At 32.2% G+C, this 16,894-nt stretch overlaps 2 protein-coding genes across 2 annotated transcripts; one reads left to right on the top strand and one right to left on the bottom strand.

The window, feature by feature from the left end:
• The first annotated feature begins 429 nt into the window (after positions 1–429).
• On the top strand, positions 430–4,570 carry LOC122578399 (protein DEHYDRATION-INDUCED 19 homolog 4-like). Its single transcript, XM_043750354.1, has 5 exons — positions 430–577; positions 2,493–2,635; positions 2,862–2,939; positions 3,840–4,105; positions 4,324–4,570. The coding sequence occupies exons 1-5, from the start codon at positions 496–498 to the stop codon at positions 4,433–4,435; spliced, it is 681 nt and encodes a 226-aa protein (XP_043606289.1). The 5' UTR covers positions 430–495; the 3' UTR covers positions 4,436–4,570.
• Positions 4,571–7,922: 3,352 nt separating this feature from the next.
• LOC122579303 lies at positions 7,923–13,695 on the bottom strand. The gene is made up of 6 exons (XM_043751452.1): positions 13,196–13,695; positions 12,308–12,519; positions 10,385–10,634; positions 9,506–9,591; positions 8,999–9,096; positions 7,923–8,416 (listed from the first exon to the last, which is right to left on the bottom strand). The coding sequence occupies exons 1-6, from the start codon at positions 13,409–13,411 to the stop codon at positions 8,178–8,180; spliced, it is 1,101 nt and encodes a 366-aa protein (XP_043607387.1). The 5' UTR covers positions 13,412–13,695; the 3' UTR covers positions 7,923–8,177.
• Positions 13,696–16,894: the final 3,199 nt, after the last annotated feature.

Raw genomic sequence — 16,894 nt, 5'->3', positions numbered from 1 at the left:
AAAGTTCATTTCTAAAAAATAAAACTTTTAAAGGTCACTGCTATTTTCGTGAATTGGTCGAAAGATGCTTTATATTTTCTATAATTATCCATAAATTAAAATCAAAGGTTAAAAATCAAATTTAATATATTTGAATCTTGACCATTATTTTAAATCCAAAATTAACATTATTTTAAATCCAAAAGTTAAGTAATCTTTAAAATTAATTTCAACTTTAGATCTTTATCCAGACTAATTTATCGGGGTAAAACTAAAAAGTTACTATGAATTAGATAGAAGTTTCTCAGTTTGGACACACTAAAACTATACCGTGTATATTGTCTATCTTTTGATCACTTTCTTGGAAATTACCTCATCACTTTCTCAAATAAAAAATAAATAAATCTCTCCAAAAACTTTCTTTATATAAACAAACACTATATTGTACCTACTTATACTCCTATACTTTTATTATTCATATTCATTCTAACATTTTATTTGTAGAAAAAAAAAAAAATGGACTCAGATTCATGGACTCGAATCTCTACATCTAATTCTTCATCATCTTCTTCTTTAAGGCGTTACCAATCTCGATCAGGTTTCTTTCATTTTCTTTTTATATTTTTAATTTTCTTTTATTGAATTTAATTGTGATACTAAAATGAATTTACTAAAAGCTTTGTGCTTTATTTGCTATTTCCACTATAAATATGAAATAAAACTGACCCATCAAAAATTATCACAAAAATTGTTACAATTTGACTGAGCTACTATGATTTAGGTGTTTATTTTTAATATTTATTTAATCTTATTTTATTTTATCTTTTGGGGGTTGGGGGGTGGATAATATTTTTGGGTAATGTTTTATTATGTTAAAAGATTATTAATATTGCATGTAGCTAGGAATATTGAAATTATAATATGTTAACATTTGATACTATATTAGTTTCATTATGTGTTTTGTTAGTATGTTTGTGAATGTGATTGTCTAAATTAAAGGTCTAGACTTTGTCGTTATTACTGTCAACAACGGTTTGTTGAAGTGACAGTGTAGTAGGACGATGGTCGTTAAAGGCTGAATTTTGAGTGAGTTTGGGAGTATTGTATCAAAGTGTTGTTGTAAGAACGTATCTTGGGACGAGAAGAGGAGTATGTATTTTAAGCGTGTTATATCGTAGAGTTTCATAGGAGTACGAGTTTCGTGATTGGTGAACGTGTGTTTGCGATAGTGTCATATGTATGTGAGATGGAAATGTGATCACTATATGAGTCCCTAGATTTGTGAGTTGCTTTTAGCTTTTCCTTGTTGCTTTAGTTTACTTGAAGGTTGCATTAATGACGATAGATGCATTCGCCATAGTTTTAGCATTACGGCAAAGCCGTGTCAAATATATAGCGGATTTGGGCGCTCTAGCCAAAACGAATCCTATTTTGGCTATTACCTATCAAATTCAATGAATTAAAATAAAATTCTGATGATACTTTTCAGGAAAGATAGATGATAATTGTCATGAAAGAAATAATCTTTTAAAAAAGCTAAAAACTTGAACTTGAATCTTGACACATAATCAAAAGTTAAAAACTTGAAACCATGGCATTCCACAAATGTTTGAACCTGAACAGTTCTGCTAATCTTGAAAAGCAAACCAACTTGTGGAAGAGATTATTACAAAAAAACTGAACCTGAATCATGAGGCCCAAATTAGAGCTTATAGACATCGAAACAAACTTTGTCTTCACTCGGGTTGTCATCTTTAGGTTTGAAACTTTGAATCAAAACCCATGAACTTCAAATTGGAAATAGAACATACCATATTTTCCTTGCACCCTAATAGTTTGGTGTTCCAAAAGAGTTGCAAACTTATTAAAGAGGTACCCACAATAAACACCAAACTTAAAACTACTGGACCGCCAAAGTCTACGTTGTGGGATGCGGTCTACTTTTTACAACAATTTTTTGTTAGTATGCAGGTTATTGTCTTACGATATCGGGGTACACTTAGTTCTTTACTGGTCAATTTTTTTGATTACATTTAGTTTGTTATCGTAGTGAGGTAGCTAAATTCAGTTGTAGATCAGTGATGTTAAGTGGCTTTTTTGCTGCTATTGTAGTGATCATATTGAGGTGGTATCATGTGGTCTCGTGCTTTGAGGATAACTTTACATGCTCTTGTGACTATAAAATTAAGTTTATTAAAAGATGCAAGTTTTTATGCCCTTGCGGAAAAAGTTAACAATTGACTCTACGATTGCTCTATGAATCACTTGTAAGTCTGATGTGAATTTGATATGGAATTAATGGTAGGTTAATATGGTGTCCTGGCAGGAAGGTAGTATAACTCGAATCTTTATCACACTTCACTGTGATAACAGTCACAATCGCTATCATTATATGGGTGTTTGTTTGTGTGTGTGTTTGTAGTGTTTGGTGCTAGTTTTGGTTTATTGCTAGCCAATATCATCTAGTTTGAGATAGACGGCATATGATCATGACTTTTGTGATTCCTCTACAGAAGCATTTCATCACGTGGAAGAATTTGAGAGTGATGATGAGCCAAGGCCCGAGTATCTGTGTCCATTTTGTGCGGAGGATTTTGACATTGTTGGTCTTTGTTGTCATATCGAGGAGGAGCATCCAGTTGAAGCAAAGAATGGGGTATCAATACTTGCAATAACTCATTAGGCTTATATGTTCACATTATTTCCCTTATATATATATAATAATCTCCGTATATATGATTATTGGCATGCCAGATTAGCTTTTATCCTTATAAAATTATGATATCTTCATTTGTGACATTGATAGCATCAGAAATGGGGTCTTATTCTATTTCGATAATGTACATGCACTAACAAACCTGATTTTATTACTCTAAATGCAGATATGTCCTGTGTGTGCTAAAAAGGTTGGGACTGATTTGATTAGCCATATTACCGTGCAACATGGAAGTCTTCTAAAGATATCCTTTTTATTTATACTATTATATTATAACATCAAGGATGCCTTTGCTCTCAGTTAAATGTCATTCTCTGGAGTAATTCTAGTAATTAGTGAGTTAGCTTTATTCTGCATAACAGGTCCAGCTTTTTTTTATTGAGAAAGTTGAAAAAAATTTAGGCTTAAATAGATTGCTAATGAACAGATACTTAGATATTCTGTTTTCCATCCCAATGCTTCTTCCTCTGCCTTTTAGTTAGTCATTCTTGGAGTATAACATGTATTTGCCATATTTCTTATCATTATTTGTTAGGTTTTCAGGTTTTTTTGTGTGCATATAGAGTGTCGTGCTCTATTTCATGTATAGGTGTAGGTTTTCCTCATAAATGGGTACATTTATCATAATTTTGAATGAATATATTTTGTTTGACATTTTAAACCAAGCCTGAAAACTAGAAGTGGAAAGTAGGCAGATTGGGTGACTTCGTGAAGGGTCAAAGTGATGTGTAACTGCACGTCAAAACAAGTTGGGCTGACCCAGACCCATAACCATATATTGTATAAGGTTTTGTACATTTTGAAGAAAATAATATGTTAAAAAAACTGTTATCTATGTTACAAAATAGTCTAATCTATTTAATAGAGCGATTAAGGAGATATGCATCTGAGTGCCCTGCGGATTGTTTCTAACCCGTCTGACTTTTTAATTTATTTATTTTTGAATGGCATGCTAGTCATTTAGCAAAACATCTTTTTTAGTTTATCATTTAGCCAAACATTTTTTCAACAAGATTTAGCCAAGCCTATTTTGACCCCTTTGGGATTAAACATTGCCTGTATGGACCTATTAACTCATAAGTTGGTTAAAAGTGTCCACGAGTAACAGAGAACAAATGTATTGTCATCCTTGACTGAAGAGTACATCCAACGCAAGAGAAGATTACGTAAAGGTGGAGCCAACTCAACCCTTTCGATCCTAAAGAAAGAGTTCCGCGAAGGAAACCTACAATCTCTTCTTGGAGGTTCTGCATATTTGGTTCAACCAACCAACAGCACCGAGCCTGAACCATGGTTATCTTCTTTCATCTCCAATACGCCTGCTGTTCATGAACCACCAAGTGCTCAACCTTCAGAGGCTGCTGAATCAGAGTCAATTGTAGAAGGCACCAATAAGGATTTGTCACAAAGGTAAACACCTTAGCTGTTAGTGGCTTAGTACTGGGAGTCTGGGATAATGATGGCTTCTGTTCATGGAAAATCGGGTTGGGTCGATCTGACAACATAGTATTGTGTAATGACAGCAAAACTGTCATTAAAGCAACGGTTCTTTTTTTAAATACATAAATCTAAATGGCTTTAAACCTGTTTGTGATATAATGTGATCCAAATTAATGACCCATTTTCAGGAGCAACGAACAGCAGGCTCCCCTTTCAGAAAAGGATCAAGAGGAGAAGGCTCGTCGAAGTGAATTTGTTCAGGGCCTTCTGTTTTCTACTTTTCTTGATGATGGTTTATAAGTTATTTAGTCGTGTTTAGTAAACATCAGGGCTACACGAAGTGTTTTAGGATAAACAGTGTAATTCTTAAAACTTCGTATTGTATTTAGTTGATACTTATATATATAATATTTATAAAAATATGCTTAACCACTATTATCTGCATATCTCTGATTACATTATCTTAGGGAAGGATAACGTATCCACGCTTACATTTTCTATTATCTTAGGGAAAGATAACGTACACACGCTTACATTTTCGTTTATAGAATCGAATCGGTGGTATGTACACGTCAAGTTCTTTTGATCCACATGATTCATTCAAATCGCCTCTGACACAAGGCTATGATTTTGGTTCGAAGGTAGTTTTTGGTTTAATACATGCCAGTTCTCTTTTGAAACGACTATTTGATTCATTCTATCAGAATGCCTTGGTAACATTGATATTCGAAACGGGTTTGTACACTTTAAAACAAACCAGTTGGTTGGCCTCTGCATTCTTTTTCCTGCTAACTAGCACGTTACCTGCGTAATGCGGCGGTGATCATGACAATGCCGTTGTAGTGGGGGGCCGAGTGTTGGTGGTGGAGACGGCGTCGAGTGGTGTGGATAATTGATGTAAATGGTTAACGAAAATATATTAAAGAATAAAGGATTTGTAGTGTAAATTAATCATTAATGTTATGGGGTAGTGTATGTTGAAATATTTTAAGGGGTGCTAAGTGAAAATATTACATATTTTCAACACTTCCATAAATAAAAGGGGCTATTTCTTTTATAATATAACTAGAGTGTGTCCGGGCGTTGCAGCGACGACGGTCTATAATGTTTTAGACACCGTAACAGTTTATAGCGTTCAGTTTACTTTCATGAGATGCATCAATGCAGGATCTAACCGTATATATCATTCTAAAAATAAGCCGCGTATTAGGTGCAAAAAATAATGAAATGCAAACACTAACCATGAAAAATAACCACATACAAATTTACAATTGTAGGGGAGAAAACAAGACAATTAAAAAAATAAATAGTTAAAGATTAAAATTTAATACGAATATACAAAGAACATAATTGGTTCGTAATTTCATGAGTTATAAAAAGGTAATTATTGTTTAAACATTTTGTAATATAATCTATGACAATTAAGATGTTTTTTTCTTATCTGTAGCAATACCTTCAGCAATAATTTTAGAGTTAATGAGGATTTTATAACAATAGAGGTTTTAGATAATTGTAGGGTTTTTTTTATTAAGGGTAATTTCGGAATTTCAGAGATAAGATGTGTGGAGGTAGTTTAAATGTAGAGGGTATATTAGATAATTCAAAGGTAGAGAGTTGAATGGGGAAGGGGTAGTTTGTTTATATAGGTAGTATAGATTACAAATTTATGGAGTAATATTTAATGTGCTAATGTTCTGTTAAAAAATTATTTAAGAGTTTTTATATATACGGCAAATGACATAAAATAGCAACATACGTTTAACTATTCATTTTTACTGATTCTACTAACGATCTAACAAAAATGATCAGAAATGGAAATCAACTGTCAATTATTTGTGATTTTGATTTTTATTATACATGATCTTGTGGTTTTATGTAAATTTCACCTCTAACTATCAAATTTATACCGATGATTCTTAGATTTTTTTAAAAGAATTTGATGTGTGGATATCGGCATTCGAGTTCATATATGAACGTGATCAAAGTGTTTGATTTTGGTGAGTTTTTTTTTAACCTCAATATATTTTACACGAATAGCTAGGATGCCACTTGGGACTTCTGAAAACCTCTCAATATTCACCCTTACAAATGTGGAGAGTAAGATTCGAACACTGGTGTATCCTTCCAAGGTCAAAGACCTTACCAGTGGACCATCAACGTATTAACTAATTTTGGTGAGTTTACATATGGGGTAGTGATAGATCTACATCAAAATTTAATATGTAATTCTTTTTCGTTAGACGGTATGAGTTCCAAACTTAAGGTTATATAGTTTTTGTGTGCTTTTATTCTCCAACAAAAGCCCATCCATCTGTTTTGCAACAAAAAAATATAAAAAATCAAGATTCTAAGCTTACAATCGAACGACAAAAAACCGAGTCGAATAACCTAACTGCTGTACTTACAATTTTTAATTTCACTTGTAATCTTGTTTTGTTTGTTTTTTCTATGAACAATGCACCCTCGTTGTAACACTAGCTCCTCGATAGTTTCTTAGAAAGAAAGAAAAAAACTGATCAGTTTCGCTTTCTGCGGGTTTCTTGATGTTAATAAATACCTTCGAATGTTAAAAAAAATAAAAACTTCATCTTGTCATTTCTTTTAACAACACGCCTCTTCAATGATGTCGAAAATTGTTTATTCTTGTTTTGCCTGTTTTCTCATATTAAAATATAAACACTCAAATAATCAAAGTGGAGATTTAGTTTTTAAATTAATCGAAAAGAAAAAAAAGAAAGAAATTGTTGAGTTTTGTCTTTCGGGTTTTGAGTCCAAATACCTTGATGGTGTATAAGGGAGGTTAAGATGTAGGCAAACCACCTAAGTATAGGGGTTGGTTTCATTTTTTTACCTAAACGGTAGAAATGACCCTCCAACCTTTGCATGGTATGAGAATCGAACCCATAAACTTTGTTTAAAGTCAAGGGTGTTTTACCACCGATCCAAAACCATGTTGCTTTAGTTTTTAAATTAATGGTTCATAACTTATTCAAATTCCCCTTTTAGTAATCTAGCACGCGGTGATAAGTCGAAAATGGTACAAGAATGAAATTATATCCCCATACAAATCCTTCCACCGATATGTTTCATGTAACATACTAATGTCAGGTAATGGAAATTTCTTTGGTGTATTGAATAACAGGTTAAATTTAAAAGGATTTGTAATAATGGTTGCAAGTGTAAATAACTTCACTCTTGTGTTAGATCTAACTCCTAATTTCTTTATTATTGCTTCTGGATCCATGCTCGAGGATTGGAAAGCTACCGACTCCAGTCATGGTTGGCGATTCAAGGTTTTTGTGGTTTGCAAGTTATGGTTCATATGGTCTGTTGGTTAAGGTTCATTGCTCATACGGTTAGTGGTTCAAGATATGTGTGATTCATTGGTCCATGATCTGTGCATTTCTTGCGTTCTGGTTCGTGGTTCCTTTGCTTTGTTGCTTCATTATGTGTATGCTACATTCATAATTCAAGTTGTTCTTAATTAACCGGTTTGTGTTCTGTTAAAGACTCATGATCAATCTCGAGTGTTTTAGAATGTGCCAAAGTTGAATATATTAATAGGCATTTGCTTAACCTCCTAGTTATTAGCATCCCTCTTACAATGATCATGTATGCAATTACACAAGAAAAAAAGTAATTCAGTTAACCTTAAGCATCAGAAGACTAGGATATTATTCATCATAGGTGGTTAGATTGATTTTCTACAGCACAACTTAGCAGCATCAGCTCTTTAAAGGTGATAGTCGTAAACAGGAGAATAGAGATTGACGACAGAAACACAAACTTACGCTGAAAGTTAGTTTCTATTTCAGAAAATAGAACATTAGTTACACATACTATGTTTGTACAAAACTATAGAACTATGAAACCAGGCTTCCCAATGTACAAAAGATTCATCGTATTAATGAATCATTAACAAAAGAAAAAACTATTTATATCAATATTTCAAGAAATATTACCATCCATTTGCCTGTTTCATTTCACCTTTTCTTTAGTCAAAAAGTTTCAAAGCAGATTAAAGGAACCACCGTTGGGGAAGCTAGCGGCTTTTGAAGAATGCGTAATCTGGGTGATGTACACCCAAATTCCGGAGCCAATTATCAGTTGATTTTAGAAGTGAGTTTATTTTTTGAGTGCTAAGAACTCCCTCTTTCATCCAGTCAGAATTCTTGAACTTATAGACAGCGAGCCCAAATATTGGCAGAGAGAGCTGACTTGTCAATCTGGCTTCATGAACCTTCCTAGCTGTTGAGCCATGCCCCGAATTCTGATCTTTACCTATATGGTTTTAAAGAACATTTCAACACAGAACCATACACATGCACAAATGAAAGCAACATGTTATGTTCATATAATCATATTGATTACCTTTTATACGGGCATAGGGACGGGACGAATGGCCCGGAACAATTTTTTTTATCTCTTTCTTTTTAGTGTTTAACATGTATTAAAAGAACTATATTATTAGAATCGATGTAAAAGTGGTTTAGGGTAGGTACATGTGTTACTTACAATTATTTCTGTAACTTTTTACATTGTTAAAAATATATAAAATTTGTGAGCTATATATATCTGAATTGAAATATGGTTTTGTAATAGTAGTGCATACAGCGTTGGAAGTCATTAGTGTGATCTGCCACTACTAACTAGGACCTAATGATTTATATAATAAGGGTTGGTAGGCTATGCATCCAGCATACACTAGTGGACAAAAACTTCGGCCCATTTAACCAGCTTTTAATGGATCATTTTCTTTATTGAACTCATAAAAACAGAATAAATCCACCTGCTAACAAGTAAACATGTCTGAAACTGCTATCTGCAGATACACAAAGTAAGAAGGATAAAAGAGGGACTTACTTGTACTTCTTAATGGTGTTGACAAAGAATGGAAAGTCAAGAAGCTTGTATCAACGTTTTGGAGAGATGGACCCACGGGTATTCGGTATATTGGATACCTACAAAAAAGGGTACATGAACTTGGATCAATAAACCATAGCAATAATAGCACTGCAATCTATAGCAACACAAATTCACTTCAAATTTAATTTGGCTGATCTGGAAACCCTAAAAATTACTGATGTGATTGTTTTAGTAACTATAGATATTTAGTGATCAAATTAGCAATCTAATGCCATTTATCTAGTAGATACTAGATAAATCGCAATATTCAATGAGACATGAACTTTAAGGGAAGTATGTGACTATTAACAAAGCGTCTTAAATGGCCTTTATACAAGAACGTGAGTCTTGAAATCATGGTATTTTTGTCCACAAGTGTATTCTTACGATCTGAATTTCCGTTTGACATCCAAAGAAAGGTTCATGAAACAGAGAAAGTAATATAAGAGTTACGGAAAAGCTTACCAAGCCACAGAAACCCAACTTGATTGAGTCAAATCACAGCTTCTGTACGTTCTCAGTTCTGGAAACTTATATTCAAGCTCAGCTATCTGTAACAAAACATCAATTAAATACTTATATTGTTAATTACGTATCAATTCATTATCTCAAATAAATGGGTATACGGAAATTTCATGTACGGATGTATCAAATCCATATCCTCATATCCACTTACAACAGAGATGAATATAGATTATCAGAAACCGAGAACTGAATTTCAAAGTATGCCGTGATCCAACTTTTTAAAAAGTACGTAACACAAAAATAATAAAACAAAACTGTGATTTAGTTTATACTTAGATATATATGAACATAAAATAATAGAAACATATGGTTCCAGAAGTGAACCTGCACACATTAATACTCTACGATAAATATTGCACCAAGCGATTTAGACATGTGGTATTTTGGTTTTCTTTTAACAGAAAAGAAGTGTTTGACTACAGGTAAAATGTCTAATCGACCCTTTAAATTATGGAGCAAAACCAATATCTTCAATTAGTTTCCTAACAACGATTAAGGGGTCATTAGTTTGCTCAAAACATTCACCAAAAGAAAGTGGGTTCAGTTTTCATGGCATAAGTATAACATTTTCTTCCGGTACAGTTCAAAGAACATGTTCAAACTATTGGACTGCTTGTAAATGTCTACAGACTACAATATAATTTAAATTCTGGATGCAAATCCTATGTCAATAATTTAATTGTCACGATGATAGAGGAAGACTGGTAACTTCTATAGTACTTCTCAAGAGAAAAAGTTGGTGCAGCTTTCACTTTTCATTAGAAATGGTATATATATTAAGTTTCTAAAAATGAAATTTGGCATGTTTCAATGACTTGCCTTGCTTGCCAGGGGTTCCCGTTGAAATGGTGATGCACGTTCAAAATACTCAAATGCTAGAAGGCCTGGAGGGTTTCTAATCTCGCCCTCACAAGAATCATCTCTAAGCGCGAGCTTATTAAAGCTCTGGTTAACAGAATTTACAGTTTTTGAGAGTTGAGGTCCACGAACAATGCCTGCACCTGCCTCATAGCTGCTATCACTGCTAGTTGCTCTTGATGACTCATAGTCACTATCATCACCATGCCGTCTGTACATAAAATCATGAAACATGTGAAGAATTAATCAGGTAACAGTTTGATCAGAGATCTAAGAATGAATATATTTTTATAGAACATTAAGAATCAGATAATTAACCGTAACAATATATACAAAGGGTGCAGCTGACGATGTTCAGATATGTTTTAACTATTGATCAGATAAATCAATTATTTGTGGATCTTGCAGAATCATCAAGGTTGTAAATATCGCTTTTCGGTATCGTCTCGGTCGACCACCGATAAGCGATATATCGGGGATATATCGGAGACATATCGGATTTATCGGGAATATATCGGGAATATATCATCTCGGTCCACCACCGATAAGCGATATATCGGGGATATATCGGCCGAGATAACTGAGATTTACAACCATGAGAGTCATATCGCAATACCATATAGCCCCTGGCCCTAACTCAGACAACTTCAAAGGACACTTCAACTTACACAAGGAATTCCAGGAAATTAAGGTCCCAGGCACTCTGGCTAGTTACATCAAGAGATCTTGCCAATAGAACAAATTAACTAGATTCAGCCGCGAATAGAGATGGGCAGACATTTTATAAGCAGGGTATTGGCACTACCATGCCCACTCCATTATTTACAAACATTTGAGTATACATAATTATACACTATGTGAACATCTTTTATTATTTCACATTACAACACGTTTCTAAATATGACAGCAAGTGTACATCTTTGCAAATTGTCATTATACAAATTATTTTTCCTTCTATATCTAACCAACGATAAACAATAAAAAAAAAACAATAACAAGAATCAAGCACTAGATAGTTATACAAATAGAGTTACACTTTTGACTTTTCAGGTCTAACAGTTAGACTTGTGCTCTAAATCCCTTTACATGACTACATATTTAAAAGCGTTTGGATTTGAGTCAACCGCAACGCATTGATAAAATTTTATGTTTTCAACAATTGTTGTTATGATAAGATCTGAAGGTTTATTGTGCCAGTAAACCCTTTCAGTAGTTAGGATGCACATCATATATTATAAAGTTCAGTGAAAGATCAATGAAAGTGATAATCAAGAGTGAGTAACATGTTCCCAAACATAGCAAGACATGCAATCATACAGCACTATCTGAAAAACGGTAGTAGTAACATATAACTGTCCAAACCATGTGCGATGAAACTGCAATCTTAAAATTGAAAATGATTGGTTTCATCAAACAAAGTGAACCAGTGTCTTATATATCAGCATAATGATCTAAATACATTTCTTAAAAATATTCTGAGTTACTGTATCATTTTTGTAATTTTCTGAGCAAACTTGCAGTAAAAGGAATGTGCTTTCACTTGATTTCAAATTAGATCTATGGCGATTAAAAACAATCCAATTTACTAACTTTATATAAAAACCATTTAGTCCAAAAGTTGTTACAAAAAACCCTTCACCTTAGATACACGACATAGAAACCATCTAACTTCTGAAAACTGTTACACAAACAATTTAGGCATACCAGCATTTTACAGGACCCCGGGTCAACCTTACACATACACATAATAATTAAATTAGGATAGTAAGAGAGTTTGACAACAATTCTGAGAAGTCCAATGACCATATTAGAAAGAAAGTAAAAGTACTTATACAGAGAAAAAAAACATGCTTGAATAGTAGGACATCAAAGATTATAGGTTACCTAAAGCTTGTGGTAGGTGCATTTGGATCAACATATAGTTGAATGGCAGATAATGATGGTGCATAGTACTGAACAACGGAGTCTCGTTCATTCATTACTAAAGGAACTCCGACTCCATATGCACTCCACTCCTTAAAGGATTCCCAAAGATCACCAAGTACAAAGTAAGGGTGGTAGTCATTTGCATGATTCCTCCGTCCCTTCATGCTAGTCTATACATCCCAAATTTACCACAAATCAAGCCCATATATCTTTTAATGTTTAACAAACTAAAACACACAAAATCCCTCACTTTATGGTATTTTTTTCACAGATACTCAGATAGCCAGATACAATCCAGGCAAAGTAGCAAATTCATGAGTATCATGAAACTAAAGTACACATCAATCAAAAAGCTTCAGATTCACTACTTATGACAGTTAGTTCACCAGACATGACAAACCGTAATGCATATTAACGAATTTAAGTTCTCCTAACGTTTGATCCGCATAGACATTCATTTTTTTCCCCTAGTATTACATAACATTCTTTCAAAGAAAGAAAATCCACATTTCCTAAAAATATACTTCAAATCAACAACAAATAAAACCCCCAAAATACTAATCTTTATTGCCCTTTAGGCCTTTACACAGATTCACAAAATAACTAAAATAAAAAAAAATAAAGCACACACACTAATTCTAAAGAGAATAATCCACATTATATCAAATACCCCTTTATACAACATATGATCAAGAAAATGTGGTTTCTAAAACATGGGTTTTTATTTTATAACCATTTTACCAAATACCCATTATATTATAAACATATACAGTATATGTATATACATATAAATATATATATATATATATATAATATCAAGAAAATCAAGAAAATGGAAGTTTTTACCTTAGGGAAATGCTGGGCAGTAACAAGTGGAGTAGTATGTTTCATAAAGTGATCCAAATTACTCATCACATTAACTTGTTTCTTTTTTTCTTGATATTTTTTAGTCCCTTGTACTACTTGATTATTATTATAATTACTTTTATTATTTTGCTTTTTCACTGCTGCTGGGCTATAAACTTTGTCTTTCTTGACCCGAATCCGACCCGAATTCGTCATACCCACAAAAAGTTTTGTCAAATGGTGATCAAAGGAAGTGAGAATATTATGTATAGAGATATATGGGTGTAATCAAGTGAAGGTTTTTATGTAAGTATATATATCAGTATATATGTATTTATATCAGTATATGTATAGAAGTTTGTTTGTATTGAATTGAATTGGAGGTTTTCTTGACTTGAATTGAAGTGAAGTGAAGTTTTTATGGTGAGATGAAAAGGGAAGTTCTTGTTTAGGGTTTTTGAATGAATGAGAGAGATTTGGGGTGTTTTTTGGGCAAGATGAATTTCTATTCAAATAATGTACAAAAATGCTCCCTTTTAACTGTTTTTGGTATTAAATCGTTGGGAACCAACTAATTTTCTACAGCAATTTTAACAAGGATTTTTCTATTTACAAGACATACTTCGAAAATCATCGAATAAATTTAAAAAATTTATATTTATAAATAAAAATAAATATATTTAGCAAAATATCACTAACAACTTATTGATTGCTTCAAAATTTATACATTATATATATTAAAAATCATCCTCAAATTTTTTTAACAGCAATATACAAATTTTAATGCATCTAATTTGTTTAAAGGTTGTCATTAACAAAACATATTTATTGAATAAGTGTTGTTTGTTTAAATCTTTATTCACTTCATAAGTAGCAAATGAAGTCAATATATTGATAAACGCATATGAGACTTTACTTATAGATAGAGCCGATCTTTATGATTGACAGATTATTGGATTTTTTTTTTAGAAATTTACTTTGTGGTAGCACAAACTGGTTATACAGATGTAAGTCTATTATGAGTAACACTCACACTCGCATGATAAGTTGTAGATGATGAACATCTTTAAACATAAAGTTTTACCGCATATTCTTCTTTTTACGGCTTGTCATTGAAAAGAATAAAAAAATACATTATCTATATGTGTATTAAATATCTTTCACTTATTATAAGTATCATAAGTTAAAAATGTTAAAATTGTTTCAAATCTAACAACTGTGGACAAGAATGTTTCATCACAATCGGCTCATTTTTCTTGACATATCGATAAGCCAAGAGGTCTGTTCAATGTCACGACTCTCACGACATTGTATTCATCCATCTAAAGCTTTTGAAATAAAGCTCCTAAGAGTGATATAAAAAAACAAGGCCTCAATCTTAATAGCTTTTAAAAATTTATAAAATAAAAATTAAAAGAATATTTTTTATAAAGCAAGGTCTGTTCAATGTACGACGTATTAACTCGTTGTTCAAATGAAAATAATATAAAAATCTAAAGTTATATTTAAAATATGATTCCTTTATCTCATTATTTTTTCTAAACTTATATATTCTGATTTTCAATCTTATTTACAGAATACAGACTACTAAAGTAACTAAACAACTTATGTTTTTGGGCCAAGTGGGCTTCGAGTGGAGAAAAGGAAAAATCAAGTGTCCAATGGGCTGCTTGCTTCCTCAATTGAATTTTCAATTTCATTTTACTTTTGCATGAAAGATATCGTAATCATAATAAGGTTGTGACTTGTAAACTGCGATATCATAATCATAATCATAATCAAGAGATAAATAGTGGATAGTAATTGTTTGTACACCAAATCAAGATTAGGTTTAGAAAAGGGGTGATGGTTAATTTTGGTTGTTTGTTGGCGATTCCCCGGAGGTAGAGTGAATCTCTTTACGCCAATCAATTATGGTTTGATTGTTAGCTGATTGAGATCATGCTATTGTGTTTTAGATCTGATTGATCGTGTATAAAGTATGCTCTGATCTATTTGAGTTTTCGTGAATGAGAAAGAATGAGTTCCTTTTTCGAATGTCTTTCAAAGGTCTTATGTTCCTCCTTTTATAGGGGATTTCGGCTTGGAGAATAAGCCAAGATCTAAGGTTTTCCTAAGAGTATAATTTCCAAAATTATCGGCCTTTATGATAAGAACAAATCCCGGTCTTATAGGGAAACGATTCTTATCCTTTTCATCTTTTGCGCGACCTTCGCTACATAGAACCTTCATGACATGCTTCGTACCTCAGGTAGGGTGTATCATCAGTAATGATAAATCCCACAAGGGGTTGCTGTCCTTGCATCCCGTCAGACCCGTCTCTGAGAATTTATAGACCTTAGACGAGCCAATAAAAGGACCCCTAAGTTAGCCACAACGGTTATATTATATAAACTATTTTTATAAAATGACGGAAAAAAGTTATAATATATAAATAAATCTTCAAATTATACGATATGTGAAAAACAATCAAGAAATAAGATTAATTTTTTTTAGTAAAATCCATATGCCATCACTTTATAGTTTTAAGAGGATTATTAAGATAATTTTCAAAAATATATATTATTTTACAAAATATATTTAATAGAACAAAAAAAATATAATACAAGTTATATTCATACATATAAGTTAATATACACTCTACATATCAAATCAAAAGATGTAATAGTATTATATATTGTTACTTTATTGAAGAGTAGTTTAAGTCTACAAGGATATTAGAGTAGCTTGTGGCTACATTCCAAAATTAAAAAATATAACTTTTTTTAATCCATAAAAGATGTATAAGTGGTTTTTTTTTTATGTATGTTAAATTATATATATGGTTTAACTTTTAGTTAATTGTTTGGATTTGTAATAAGTTAAGTTGATTACATATATACACAAAAAAAAAGTTAAAAATCGCCACCCCTAAAGAATCGGGTCTCGACCCGTCGTCTACTTTGTCTCACCCCTTAACCGGCCCTGCACCCCGCTATTGTGGGTGTTTAGGACCTTTGTCCTTTCACCATTATGATCATAATAAATTAGGATAGATGTACACTCCACACTTTCAAACCTGTATGATATCTTGTTATGATGATATATTGATATTAGTCAATCAACTTAATTTAATTATACTAAGATATTCAAACATTAAAAACCATAACCAAGGGTCTCAAACTTATGCAAACTACCCATTTTCCTACATTTTAACCTATGTACTATAACATATTAAATTTATAAAACGTAATTAAAGGTATTAATTATATGTTTTAATTGAAATTTAATATTATTATATTTATAATTTATTATTGACAGTATTGTTATAGATGGAATCCTAGCTAATACCTAAAGAGTGGAAGTTAAACAGTAACAATTTTATACATGTTACAATAATAACAAAATGGAAAATGCTAAACGTAACCTTTGGGGGCTGCATTTAATGTGCATAAAAAATTTGTACTTTTCATATCAAAAGTTCACCCTCTGAATTTTATAGTAAGTATACAATTACTTAATACACCTTAACTACAACCCTAAAAGCTGCGTTTAGCAAAACCCAAATAAAATATCTAAGTTATCAAAATAAGTATATTAATTTACTTAAAATAACAATAACAATGGATAAATATAACTGATAGTGTCATACGTGGCCAATAACTAATGAAGCCAGCAAATTAATGTAATTCTCGATTTAAGCTATCTTCATTTCATACT

Source organism: Erigeron canadensis, chromosome 8 (genome assembly GCF_010389155.1).
Source record: "Erigeron canadensis isolate Cc75 chromosome 8, C_canadensis_v1, whole genome shotgun sequence".
Taxonomy (NCBI): domain Eukaryota; kingdom Viridiplantae; phylum Streptophyta; class Magnoliopsida; order Asterales; family Asteraceae; genus Erigeron; species Erigeron canadensis.
This window is presented reverse-complemented; position numbering and strand designations above follow the sequence as displayed.

What these genes read in the sequence shown, in the direction of transcription:
- LOC122578399 (XM_043750354.1), top strand. Translation starts at nt 496, where the DNA reads ATGGACTCAGATTCATGGACTCGAATCTCTACATCTAATTCTTCATCA. An exon ending in CAGTTGAAGCAAAGAATGGG is followed by an intron (nt 2,636 to 2,861) that starts GTATCAATACTT and finishes CTCTAAATGCAG; the next exon opens with ATATGTCCTGTGTGTGCTAA. An exon ending in AATAAGGATTTGTCACAAAG is followed by an intron (nt 4,106 to 4,323) that starts GTAAACACCTTA and finishes ACCCATTTTCAG; the next exon opens with GAGCAACGAACAGCAGGCTC.
- LOC122579303 (XM_043751452.1), bottom strand. Translation starts at nt 13,411, where the DNA reads ATGACGAATTCGGGTCGGATTCGGGTCAAGAAAGACAAAGTTTATAGC. An exon ending in CTGCCCAGCATTTCCCTAAG is followed by an intron (nt 12,520 to 13,195) that starts GTAAAAACTTCC and finishes TGGGATGTATAG; the next exon opens with ACTAGCATGAAGGGACGGAG. An exon ending in AACACCATTAAGAAGTACAA is followed by an intron (nt 8,417 to 8,998) that starts GTAAGTCCCTCT and finishes AAAACCATATAG; the next exon opens with GTAAAGATCAGAATTCGGGG.